Source organism: Pagrus pagrus (genome assembly GCF_965226575.1).
Source record: "Pagrus pagrus genome assembly, chromosome: 20".
Taxonomy (NCBI): Eukaryota; Metazoa; Chordata; class Actinopteri; order Spariformes; family Sparidae; genus Pagrus; species Pagrus pagrus.
Window position 1 is genome coordinate 14756773 of NC_140207.1, and position 13859 is coordinate 14770631.

Sequence of the window (13859 nt, forward strand, 5' to 3'; positions counted from 1 at the left end):
ATCTCCTGATTTGGCTGATGGTGTCTGTTAACTGCCAGTCACAGAGGAAGTCTGGTTAAACTGTCACCAGCCTCTCCTCAACGAGACCCTGGTGGGGAAGATGAGGGGGGGGGAGGGGCAGGTACGGGTGTTTCAGAGTTGTCATGACACTGAACATTACAAGCATGTTGAGTCCCATGTCGTCTCTCAGGATCGCTGCATATTTTCATCGTTCCTTGGAGAGTTTGCCTCTGTGTGTGTGTGTGCACGCATGTTAGTGTGTGTGCGGGGGGTGTCCACATTAAAGTGTGTACGAGCGTACGTGCACCTGTCTGCAGAGAGGTGTCAGGGGTGCGGGGCGTGCGTGCGAGGTGTAAATGCGCTGGCACCCCGTCGCCACATCAGGGGTGCGAGAGGAGGGTGGCAGCACGTGCGATAGCGAGGGTGTAAATTGAGCTGTGATCGTCCGAGAAGCAGGATATGATTGGATGAAAAGACGAGACCTTGTGGGCTTCGGCGCGAGGCACTTATACACACTCTCTCCTAAACTGTAGCCTGCTGATTTTCTGTTGCCTCCCGCCGCCCCCCCCCACCCCCCTCCTTTTTAAAATCTGTCCTCCGTCACTCTCTTTGTGTTTGTGGATCTCCAGGCTTTCATCTCAGACTGAGCCTTTGAAATGCAATGCTCTCTCTTTCCGTCAGCCACACACATTCTCGCTCTTCTGTGCCTATATCCTAATAACTCCTTTAGTTTGTTCTGTCACTTTGGCTTTAATCTTCCACAGAACACTTGCGGTGGTCTCCACATTCAGACTTTTTCCCTAATGTTTCTAAAATGCCATAAAATAATGGTTGGAGAAGGTCTGATTTTCTCTCTTTGTCTGTCTTTATTTCTCTCCTCCCTGTATCATGTCTTAAGCAGCTTCACCCATCTGTTTCTCCTTTTTTTTCTCTTCTCCACTTCAGAAACACAAGGAGCGGGACAGACACAAACCCAAACACAAGAAGACGATGGACATGTCGCCCTCCCTCGTCTTACCAAACATCATGGTCCCAGACAAGGTTAGGGCGCTCCTCCTCTCCTCACGCCTTTTGTTTTAATTAATTGTGGCCGGGCTGGTTAAATATTACAGCAGGTGTGTTTGGTTGACTTTTTCTTTCCTTCTAATAACCTTCATTGCTCTTCCTCTTTATCCCTCACACATCCTGATCTTTCACTGATCTTTCTCCTATTTTGGTCCTCCCTGTTCCGTTGCTTCTCGTGGTTGCTGTCCTCCCTTTCCGTTCGACCGTAATTTTTCATTTCACCTTCCTCCTCCAGACCTTCAACAGCAGCAGCTCAGGCGGAGGCGTCACCTCTCTGCCGGCGCCCTCGCAGAAGCGGCTGGACGACGGCACGGCCCGTTTCACCACCGCCAACTTTCAAGAAGTGTCGTCCGCACTCTCCGGCGGCAGCTCCAAAGACGGTTTGGCTGCAGATGCTGGGAAGGTGTCGTCCGAGGCGAAGAACAAGAAGAACAGCGGCGGCAGTCACACGGTGGGACAGAGGGGCGGCCGCAAGTCTCTCACCTCCTCAGGGAAACCCCTCCCCTCCGCCGTGGTCACCATGGCAACCTCCTCCACGTCTGCCTCTGCTTCCACCGGGCCTTTCCACCAAGGTGAATTAATAGCTGCAAATGGTCCTGTATGTTAATTTTCCCAAAGCTGGGAATTAACCACGCAGTTAGAAAAATGGAAATGACAAATCACCTGGTGTTCCCGCTCTCCGAAAATCTGCAAATGCAGCACATTTGCAATTACACATGAGTTATTAAAACCCAAATAAGACTGTGATTCATGTGTTTTATGTGTGTGTGTGTTTGTGTGCTGTGTCATGTTCTGGATCTTGGCCAGACACCAGACTTTAGTGTGTGGCCATGATAACGGTGTTTCGTCTCGACTGGCCTCTGGCTCCTGTAATCGGAGGCCCAGTCTGGGAAAAGAAACACAAGCGCACACACAGAAAGAAAGAACATGTGGGGAGGTCAGGACCTGAAAGGAGTCGGCGCTCACACTGAGCTCCTGTGTTTTGTACTATCAGAACCTTGAAGCCCTTGTCAGGTGTGTGTTTGTGTGCGTCTATTAGACAAATGTGTGTGTGTTTTAAGTGCATCTGTCCATTTGTGTGCTTTCAAGGCAGTTGGTCTTTTAATGAGAGGACTACATGATGAGGGAGGGCTGACTGTACGGCAGATAGACAGCGGGAGAGCAGATAAAATGCTTATTTTGGTTATCTTATGTCTGCTGCTCCCATGATGATGGAAGGGAGAGTCATTTGGAAACTTTTCCAGCTGTAATGCCTGTTTCTCTCCTGCTTCTTCATCTCACATGCCGTTCCATTTTATCTCCACTTCTCTCTTTTGTTCACCTCATCGTCTCTATTTTCCACCTGTCTTTCATTCCTCCAGGCCTCCTGTTGACCAGTGCCAGCAAGACGCCCTCTGCTCCTTCCTCCTCCGACTTCCTAAGCTTCTCAGATTCATCGTTGCGTCCCGGGGGTGGGACTAGCTTCTCCTCACCGCCATCTTTCAGCAGCTGCCTTGTGAAGCCGAGCTCAGAAGGTGGAGCTTCAGAGGGAACTACGACACTGTTTGGTTCTCTGATGTCCGCCACTACAGCTTCTGCAGGTACCAAACGTTTGTTTACAACATAGTTCACGTAAGGATTTAATAAATTATAATTTTGGCAGCACTGAACGTTACAGCTGGGTTAAAAGCCAACCCAATAGCCATAATACATGTTGGCAAAGTAAGTTTCTACATTGATTTATGCTGCAACTTAATGTTTTTTGAGCTTTCATTTTCAGTTGTGTCATGTGACAACACTGTGCTCATGCTCTGGTTAGGTTTATGCACAAAAAACACTTGGTTAGGGTTAGGAAAAGATCATGTTTTGGCTTAATAACCGTTTTGGTCGCCACAAACAACAACCTTTTTAAAATATCCAGTGGTGTCACACTTAGAAATGTTGAAACAAGGCATGTAAGCAAGGTAATACAAGGTACTAGCCTGGTATTAACATTGGGTATATCTCGGTAATACTAGACTAAAATTTATGTAACCGAGTAATAAGAGGCCAAAAACAAATATTAATAACATATTTAGTAATAACAGTAGTATTTGGGGGATTTTTGAGGTTGCATAGGTTGATATATAGGTTGATACCTTTTCAATCTTCAAAAAAAAAAGTTTATAATGTTGAAATTTGACCTCTTGCAAGGTCAAAACATTCCCCTTAGTTTAAGTGTAATTCTGTACACATGATATGTTTAATACTGTGACTTGTGACCTGGGAACACTCAGTAGTTTCTGAATAATCACCAGAATCAAGGCTATTAGGACTCAAACTATTACCCCACTATTACAATGTGAGTACCCAGCAGCAATGTATAGTGCTACTTTGTTTTATTACTTCGTTATGTGCCTACTTAATTGTGTATACCTGCTTTCCTGGTCACATTTTTAGTCTCATAGTAGTTTTTAAATAATGTTTTAGTCTAAAATCATTACCACTGTACTTAAATAGAAGCCTTTTGTTACAAACTACAAGTGAGGAGTTTAAAAAATGTGAGCTTTTACCAGTATGAAGAAGACACTCATCAGGCTGCATTATGGGAAGTGCAGGCTCCAATGTTTTGAAGCTTGATCTGTATTGCGTACCAAAAACCACAATATCTTGAACTCTGCTGCGTTTTGTCTCTCTCTCTCTCCCCAACTTTACTGTTGCACTGTGTAGCTGGAGGACTCATTTTGTTCATTTTTGATCGTGAACAGACTGCGTTTGGGTTTTGGACTGTTGGTGAGATAAAACAAGCTATTTGATTAAGTCAGCTTCTGTTCTTGGAAACTGTGATGGGACTTTCCCAAAGTCTCTGATATTAGATCAAACAACTAATAGATTAAATGAGTTAGTAACCAGCAGATTAATTAATCTGAACAAATCATTGGTCGCCAGCCCTGATTTACAAGAGAACTGATGACGCAGGAAGTGCTTTCCTGTTAAAGTAGATTCTTTGATGGATCTCAGCCCAACAAACCACAAAAAAACATCAAGAGACCGCAAGCTTTATGCTTAAATATTCAGTTCTGCTTTCTTATCATTTCAGTGGGCGGGAAGCTGTATGAGAATTCCCACAGTCTCACAGCCAGCGAGACGACAAGCCTCGGTGGGTCCGCTGGCTACAAACGGCCCCAGCCCTCCAGCTCAGGGCCAGGGATCGGAGCCGCAGCAGCGGCAGCAGGAGGAGGAGGGGGGGATGATGGAGTGAAGAAGAAAAAGAAGGGCAACTGGCGAAACAGATTTGGACCTTGCTTTACCACGGACGTGAAGCCTTCAGAGCCAGCTCCTTCCCTGACTCTCCCCGCCTCCTCCACGGCCAACACCTCCTCCACCGCCTCCCCGTCCTCCTCCTCATCCTCAGCACTCTCAGGCCGGCCGGGCTTAGTCTCCAGCAGTGGATTAGGAGTGGGAGTTGGGGGAGGAGGAGGAGAGAGGGGGCTTGGGGTCATGGGTGTCAGCGGTGGGATTCAGAAGTCCCCGTCACTCCTCAGGAATGGGAGTCTGCAAAGCAACAGCGGCTCCGCAACCACTGGGCCAGGTGAGGAGGACACAGCAAGTGAACACACACAAAACACAACAATGTTTTATGATAATGAGAGTTTTGAAACACTCAGACACAAAAGAACACACAAAAGAAATACTCTCTCACACCCTGGATTTAGGAAATTATGTTCACAGTTTTGCTGTGGCTAAAAGCCAGAAATAATGAAATAGTTTGGAGCTAAAATGAGGACACCGGCTGGTTTAGTTCAAGATTTTTTAGCATATTATGTCCAAGTTGTGATTCCACCTCCTGACTTGCCATTCGCCACCAAATGCTCATGAATGAAACAGAAAATGCTTTGCGCCTCTGTGCAGCAGCATATTAACAGCACCAATCACAAATAGCACGGCTTTGACACACCTTTGCGATCGACTCCTTGTGTGCATGTGTGTGTGTATGTCAGAGAGCCGGGTCTGTGTGTGTTATTTGTTCACACACACGTGGAAGTGGTCTGTATGTTTTTCTCTTCTTTTTTTTTCATCGTGTTCTGTTGCTTGGCAACTGTCTTTATGCTTTGGAGTTTCCCCTCTGCTGATGGAAATGGCTCAGTCAGTGCAGCCCACACATCCCACATCTCCCCTTCCTTCCAGAACTGCCACCCTTTTGTTTCTCTCGGCTGCCGCTCAGCTGCTCTCTCTTACCTGCTCACTCCTCGAATCCTCCTCTCACCTGTTGATGCTTTATGCAGTCGATGGTGTGTTTACAAGTGTAAATGCAAATTAAGAAAATAAATGCTCTAATCAGGATAATGTCCATCAGTGATCGTTAGGATCACCTGATCCGACACTGATCATCAAATTTGTTCCTGTTCTCTAATTTAAACATTTTTACATCAGGCTTTTGCATTAGAGGCCTGTATGGTTCTTTATCTGTTACTGAGTCTATTGTTTAGAGCCCAGCTGGTGCTGATACTGATATTAGGGAGTAAAGAAAAATCCAATATCGATATGTTGGCCAAATTTCTTATATGTAAATATATATACTTGGAATATAAACCTAAACGCTGATTTTTAAAATTTTTTTTTTTTTTTGCAATGATCCCTCAAATGTGGTTATTGAACATTTGTGACAAAGATATGTACTTAATTGAGGCAGGATATTTGATATTTTAAACAACTTTATTGTGTGAAATTGTATTATTGCACTGAAACTTCACTGGGAATTAAATAATTATGAATGACCCCAGGCGCATATCGGACAGCATACACCGTTATCAGTTTATCCATATATTGATCAGGCTTTGCTTTTTTTTATTATTCCAAATTTTAAAATGGTTAGTACAGTATTTTTTCCATTTGCCACTACTCTTTCCAAAGTGATCCAATACATCTTGTTATATTTGTCCTTAACCTTCTTAATCTATAATAAATATTAAGACCCAACAGCTCAGTGTCACATTGATCGGAGCTCCATAGAGTACAATAAATCCGTAGTAGCATCTTGTTTTTACTCATCTAGTAGCAGTATAGTTCTTGAAGTATAAAAATTGTGCATTTGCTAAGTATGAATGTAACAATACACCGATTTTTCAATTCATCAAATGCTTGTATGGGCATTCAGGCGCAGAGAGTAAATTATGTTATAGTCCAGCTTATGCATTTATCATTATAATTCATTGTCACAGTTCAGTGAGGTTAATTGTGAATTGACAGAAATTTCCCTCACATATATCGTGTTAATAACAATTTTATGTGACTGAGGGAAATATCTTATTAAAGTAATGTAACATTCATCAGTTGTATCCCATTGTTTGTGTCACTGCAAATTTATTTTTAATTGTTGCACACATTCTGTCTATCATAAATAGTGATACACAGTCATGCCTTCAGCGGTGTGTTTAGTGGCTATTTTATATTTACGTAGCTTTGAGCATTAGTTGGTGAGTCAAACCTGAGGACTGGTGCCGTTTGCCTCCTGAATAAAATTTCTTTCTGCAGTATTGGTCCTGGATAATTTTGTTAGTGATTTTTGATGTTTGTGCTTTTCCCTACAGCAGTGGTAGCATTTCTGACCACAGCTGGTGAAAGCAGATAGGGGAAACAAACCAGTGGTGTATGGCTGTGTGCATTATATGCATGCATGTGTGTGTCTGAGGATCATGTGTTCGTCTTCCTACTGTAAATATTTAGCTGAGGGTTAATGCAGGGCAGTAATGGGGAGGATCCCCCCCTCCCATCCTGTCTGCTGACTCCACCGTGCTGATGGATAGATAGTTAGCCTGATAGATATGTGTGGGGAGAAGCAGGGGGTTAGATTTTGGCTAGGTTAATGTTTGACGGCAGGGGGGTCACCGATGGGACGGACGAGCTGGTAGAGCGCAGTGGGGGAGGTTTGGTGGACATAAATTTATTCAGGCCGGTGGGTGTGTATAAAAGAATGAGAAAAGAGACAGGAAATCTTAAGATGCTGATTGCTGTTGATTCATGTATTGATTTGCTTATTTATATGATGTTTTGGTCATGGTTTTTGAAGATTTCTTCAGCTGTAGTTTTTGTTCCTTACCCCGGTGAAGACATAATTATCAGCAGCTTGGTCTCACTGCAGAACACGTGAAGGGAAGTTGTGAAAAGCAGGGAAATGTTCAGTGAACGGACTTCATTTAAATACCAAAATAGGCTTGTTGGTAGGAAAAGAAACCTGCGTTTGAAATTTCTTCATCACTTCTTTGCTATTTAAGTTTGTCGTTTGTAAGTGTGTTTGTGCCAGTAAAATGCTTTTCTGCATAAGAAGAAATTAGTTGGATATTCATAAACACAACCACCAAAATCACAATTTAAAAATGTAATTTTTTTAGCTTAAAATGTTTTTGCTGTTCATTTTTAATCTGTACATTTAACAAGTGTGAGCACTGTGGTGAGTGAAGCTTGAAATATTTTTGGAGAACAGGGCATTCATCCAGAGCAAAGCTTGCTAAACACACTGTAGAAAAACTACACACACTCACACACACACTCGATGCAGAAACTCTCTAACAAACAACACATCTGAAAATTGGAGACAAACAATTTCAAAGTGACAGCTCTTTCATGTTTTTTGGGGAAAAAAATGCGTGTTCCTAATCAGTAAACTGTGCCAAATACATAAAAGGTAAAAAAAAAAAAAGAAAAAGAATATTTTCAGTTGAATTTTACACTAGTTCAATCACCCCTCAATTTGAAGCCTGAATGTGTTTTGTATCTGTTTACCGTCTAACTGCGCATAATTGCAGACACTGAATTTCATTGTCTGCACAAGCTGTTGTTGATTCTGCAACTGATGTGGCGTCATCAGTCTATGGCAAACCTACATACATTTTGCGATGCATGCATACAGACAAGGTTACGCATACAGCCATGAACGAGCACACACACACACACACTCTCACACACACTCACACAGTTACATTGCCTGCCCTCGATGTGGCTCTGCTCCCTCTACATGCCGTCGTCATGTTTGAATGCATTTCTGTTTGTCTTTGCTGGTAGAAACTTCTCAGAATGTCTCTCCGTTGCCTTGATGGTGTTCAGTGTTTCCACATTCCTTTTTTAATCCATGATTAACCGACTGTCTGTGCAGCTTAAAAAGAAAAATACAAGCTGTAGGGCCCCGGCATCAGCCTGCAACTTTGATGTAAATGTCCTCCTAAAACAGAATTTGGAAGTTCTTAGTGAAAACTCTGATTCAGCTTTTAAATAACAGAGTATGGTGCCGTCCGCTTGGTTTTTAGATTAGACTTAACCCTCCCTAAACAGACAACATAGATTTCCTATGGAGATAATACCAGCTTGAACTAATCAAGGTGGATATTTTTGAAGCTTACAGACGTACTGAGCAGGAAGGGAAAAAAAGGAACAGGAAGGTTGGCCGATGGAGGCAGTTGTGCTTCAGGGGCTTAACGTTATTGATCACACAAGATACAGTATAAGTTTTACAAGCTAAGGCTTGTGTGTTAGAAGAAATGTTATTGGTCTTTTGTTATCCTATGGGAAGTTTTAATTCCCGTCAAAAGCAGTAATAAGAATCATTTAATAGAGAATAAGTTTGTCTTTGTGTTTTTTGGGAAATGTCCTCACCAGAAAGGGCAGTACAAAATAGCCTTGTTGTTATGAGCATATACATGTTTCAGTTAGTTTAGTTTATTTAAAATAAGTGTTTAATTTTATAGATGACTTTCTAACTGAGCATGTAATCCTGCTTCTCACTTAAACCTGATATTCACCTCATCTAGAGCAAGACGTTTTTCACCTAAAAATTATAATCTTTAAAATAAATGAGTGATAGAAACATAATGCAATTAATCTTTACATTTAAAAAGTTTTAACCGATTTACACTTCAGTTTATAGATGTTAATGTTTTAAATTCAGCTGTCATTTCCTGTCTGATTATATTTTGCAGTGTAGTTTGGTTGTCTTATTTTGGAAAATAAATAAAGATATTAAATTATTTTTTTAATGCAATTATTCCTGATGAAGCCCTTAAAAACAGCACACATAGGCTGTGATTCATAAACAGCAGTCAGTTTAGAAACTTTTTAAATGACCTGTGCATTGTAACACCATAAAGTCAGTATGAGTTCAGATGAACCTGTATTTTCTCCTGTCGCTGGCTCTGTTTTTGCAGCCTCTCGTTGTGTTTCCCTCTTTTCATCGATGGCATGAGCTAAACTCTGATAAACTGTTGGTTTGGCCTCTAATCCAGCTGCTAAAAAATCTTGCAGGAGCTCGTGCCCCCTGAGTCACGGCAGCCCTGCTTTGGGTATCAATTTTTCTGGTGCATATTACAAAGCGTTATAAATAGTATGTAGGCCCATGTAGTGTTCGGATCTCTCTCGCTCTCCCTCTCTCTCCCTCCACCCCTCCCCTCCTGGCACAAAGATCTCTTGTTCCCCCAGTGAATGTGTGCTGCCCTGAGCCATTCAGGCTTTTGTGGGGCTGAGGGGCCCTCCACCACCACCCCCACCTCCTCTGCTGGGGTCAAAGGGGGGCAGGGGCAGGGCTTATCCCTGGTTAGTGGGCGAGCGCAGGGGTGTGTGAGTAGAGGGAGGGGGAGAGATGGAGAGCAAAGAGATAAGGGAATGGAGCATGCGTACGGGTGTGTGAAAATGAAGCAATATGTTTGCGTAGGTGATTTACAACTAGAGTATATTTTAAATGTAATATTCATGATTTTTTTGAATAAGCTGAATAAAATTTTCTGTTTTGTCTGAATTATTACAAAGAGCACAAAGAAATACATGTGAAAGGCAGAAAACGTGCCAATTGATTTTCCTCTTTGTCATCTGTCCCAATTTGTAAAAGCTTCGTGCAAATTATTTGTGTCATCAGATTTTTGATACTTTGTGTCACCAGCTCAGTGTTTCTGAACATTTGAACTTCAATTCAATATAATGAAGAAAATTATAACTATTAATACACGTTATCTGACCGGATACTCAAACAGGCCGTCTAACCTAATCATGCATGGCATTTGTTGGTTTTATAAATCATGCATTAAATCGATCTAAGTCAACACATCTACGCCTTGATTAATACTTAATTTTAGCTGTTCCATTATCTCCGCAAATGATTCGTGCTCTAATATTGAAGCAAGCAATATGTCTGTTTCTCCAGTTATTAACATTTTTGTTATTTCATTATGAAAAGTCTTTAAAAGAAAACTGAGATAATGGAGAGCTAATTTTAATTGACACATTGTAATTATTCAATTAAAATGTGTTTAATTCTACTTTTTATGACAAGAATATTGCTACAAAACTACAGCAAATGCTTCTGACAAAGCAAAGTAATTAATGTACCAAACATTAGGATCCAAGGCAGGAATCCCAACGATTTGAAGAACTGGAATGGCACCTAGTAGAGTGCATACCTCCGCATTATTCCCTGAGAAATTATCAAAAATATTGAAAAGCGCTCCATCTCGCAATGTTAAAGGAAGTGAACAAAATTTCCTGTATCTGTCTCTTCATCTGGATCTACGCCAAAACTAAGTGGGGGTCTATTCTTGGCCGAAACCCATCCTCCGTCCAACTTTTTTGAAATCTGTACTGTATTTTTATGTGTAATCCTGCTGACAAACCAATGAACCACTGACAAACAAACAAACTGACACAGCTGAAAACATGACCTCCATGGCGGAGGCAGTAAGACTAAGTTTTTAGAGCTGCTAGTGTGACTGCGTTTACAGACACAAAATATTCTGTTTCTTACTCCTAATTACAATGTGTATTCTACTAATGTTCTTGATTTCATGCAGCCATGCATACCCTGATGAAGAAGATAAACTTGGCGTTGCAATATTTGTAAATCCAAAAACTTGTTGATATCTTTAATAAAGTTTCAAAGCAGGTGTGTTTCCCCTTCTGAACCGGAAATGTGGGCTTTTCTTTTGTGCATGCTTCTCTATCCCAGCCTCACAGACTGCTGGCTCTTCATAGCATAGCATGAGATATTCCCAGTACGCTGTTTACATGTCCAAAGACTGCTGCTACAATCCAAATAATATCTGCACGGCTTTATCAGAAAGTGCTCCTTTTGTCCTAATTCAAAATATCCAAATGAAACATGCTGTTTAGACAACTTTCGTCAAATTCTGAATATGGTTATAGTCTGAAAAATAGTGGAATATTAAGCGGAATAAATGGAGTCGATGTCAATGACTTATCATAGTTGGAAAAGCTCAGGTGTTACTAATCACATTAACAATGGCTCTGTTTTATTCAAGTGTCCCAGTAAACCATGACAGTGTGACAGTGAGCCAGTATGCACAATAACAGGACCCAGAACCTGAAACAGATAATTGGAACTCAGCCATGATTTTATTTTATCGGTTGCATTTGTGCTTTTCATACTGTAATGATTATATTTTCTGTAGCATCAGCAGTTTTTCTGGATAATTTAAACATAGTTTTCGTTGAAGATAACAAGGTTAATGTCTTTCATCTCTGATTTCTCTACAGGTGTTTTCTCTGGTGCAGATGGGTCATCGTCTGGGACAGGAGCCGTTGCCGTGGGCGGGGCCAGCTCCGAGTTGTCCCAGCAACAGCAGCCCACGCCTTCACTAGCCCCTCCCTCTCCGTTCACCGCCACGGCACCGCTGACCAGCACAGCCTCCACACATGTGAGTCCAGACACGCAACCCCCTTGCTCTCACATACATGACAATGCATGCTCATTAAACACACTCCCATCTCTTTCTTTCTTCCACACACACACACACACACACACACACACACACACACACACACACACACCCTCTCTCTTCATTCAGCCTCCCTCCACATCTGTCAATTCACCCACATCTCTCGCATGTTTGAGCTGAAGTGTAGCTGAACTGTGGGAACACAAATAAACCAAAGCACGCTAATTAAACGTCTTCCGCACCAAATCTCTCAGCACTATTATTAATCCGCAGCATGTTAATTATGTGTGAAATGTGTGTTCTGACCTTGTGTGGGTTGTGTTTTCTCAGCTCAGAGATTTTATAGCTGATTTTATACACCTGTAGAGGGTCCTTCTGCTTTACTCAGGGCGTAATAATAAGTCTTATTAATTTTTGTCACAAAATATTTCATTGAATCCAGCCTACTTGAAAATCTATTGACCTTAGTGAGTATGGTCTGTCTTATACTATAAAGTGGTGTGTGATTATTACTGTAAATATACAGAAATGTGTTTACGTGACCAGAAAGATAACACACAGGGAAATATTGTAAAATCATCATGTTCCTTTAGAGAAATTTGAAATTAGTATCCAGTATAATGAAATTCTGGGGGAAACCAGCTAGACTTAAATCTTCATTGGTTGATTTTCATGACTGAATTAACTGAAAAAACTAACTGTGCAGAAAGGACAACACAAATTCATACTAAGTAGCCACGTTTCAAACAGCGTAATGGGGAAAATGTACCCGTGTGAGATTGGCTTGTTTTTTCAGTCAAGGAAATATATCAAATGAATATATCTGAGTTTGTATTATTACCTTATTGATATTGTGGAGCCCAACTTATAAATTGGTTGGCTGATATCAGCCTATCACACATATTTCGGCGTATTGTTGTCAGATATGAAAACTTCTTTTTGGTAAAGATGTAGTGCCAAAAAAAAAATATGTTTGGGGTAATTTTATATAATAAATTCCCTGTTAAGATGACTTTTTTCAGTGCAGTGATGTAATATTTTCGACCATAAAGTTTATAGTCAAAGTTTAATATACCCTTCCTCTGGTACCTGTGTTTGCTGACCACTTTTGAGGAATAATTGCAAAAAAATGTGTGGATATCGGGCATTGTATTGATTTTTTTTTTTACTCCCTATTCTCGGTATCAGTCAGACTGTATCTCTAAATTTGATTTTCTATTCCAAAATTACATAGTGCACTTTTTAATGTGGAGAAAAAGAAAATCTCTTTCTCATTTCTTGGATTTATTTAAAATGTGGGGATTTTTTTATGCACATGAAATCATTTCAAGAGTGTTTATACCATTTCCAACATATTCCCATTCACCCCTCAGATGTTGAGGCAACAGTTTAGCAGGTTTACCCAGATCAAAATGAATTATGGTGATTTACAGACATAGAACTACAATTTTTATGCTTTTCCTCAAAGTGTAATAGTTTTTGGTGTGACCCATTGGCTTATATACGCTTATATTCAAAAGTGAAGGCATTGACTCTGATTCGATCAGCTCAACCCCCCTCCAGTAATCACTTCCCTCCCATCTCCCCCAAAAAGAAAAAGAAAAACTCATCTTCAATCACTGACCCCAGTGTCCGTCCGTCCTTTCAAAACCTCCCCAAAGACTACGCTCTGTCGCTGTCCACCCAACTCCCATTTTTCTCCCATGTCCACTTACCACCTCTCTTTCTCTTTTTTTTCCCTCACACACACACACACACACTTTCTCTCACCCTCGACCTTCCTTCTCTCTGTCCCCATCCATTTCTCTTTTTCTCCCTCCGTTGTCCTGTGATGTAATGACATCTGACAAGCACCACAGTAGGGATGGAGGGATAGATGGGAGGGAGGGATCAGGCCAGTAGTGTGTGTGTGTGCATGTGTGTGTATGTGTGTGTATATATATGAGGGGGTTACTGGCCTGGCCTTCTTCTTGCCCCCTCCTCTCTGTTCAGCACATATTATAGAGGACGGGAGGCCCAGGGAAGCGCAGGATATCACGCCTGTTTGCAGCATGTATAGATGAGTTTGGGCTATGTGTGTGTTTGTGTGTGTGTGTGTGTGTGTGTGTGTGTGAGGAAAAT

General features: G+C 41.5%; 1 protein-coding gene across 4 annotated transcripts in view; it reads left to right on the plus strand.

Annotated features, from left to right (window-relative positions):
- The window catches only part of mllt10 (MLLT10 histone lysine methyltransferase DOT1L cofactor), a 48683-nt gene that overhangs the window by 21599 nt on the left and 13225 nt on the right, over positions 1-13859 (plus strand). For all 4 annotated transcript variants that reach the window (XM_084340950.1, XM_084340951.1, XM_084340952.1 and 1 more), the window contains 5 exons: positions 946-1041; positions 1301-1637; positions 2427-2645; positions 4124-4615; positions 11557-11717. In XM_084340950.1, coding sequence (XP_084197076.1) covers positions 946-1041; positions 1301-1637; positions 2427-2645; positions 4124-4615; positions 11557-11717 — 1305 coding nt within the window. The remainder of the gene's footprint in view (positions 1-945; positions 1042-1300; positions 1638-2426; positions 2646-4123; positions 4616-11556; positions 11718-13859) is intronic.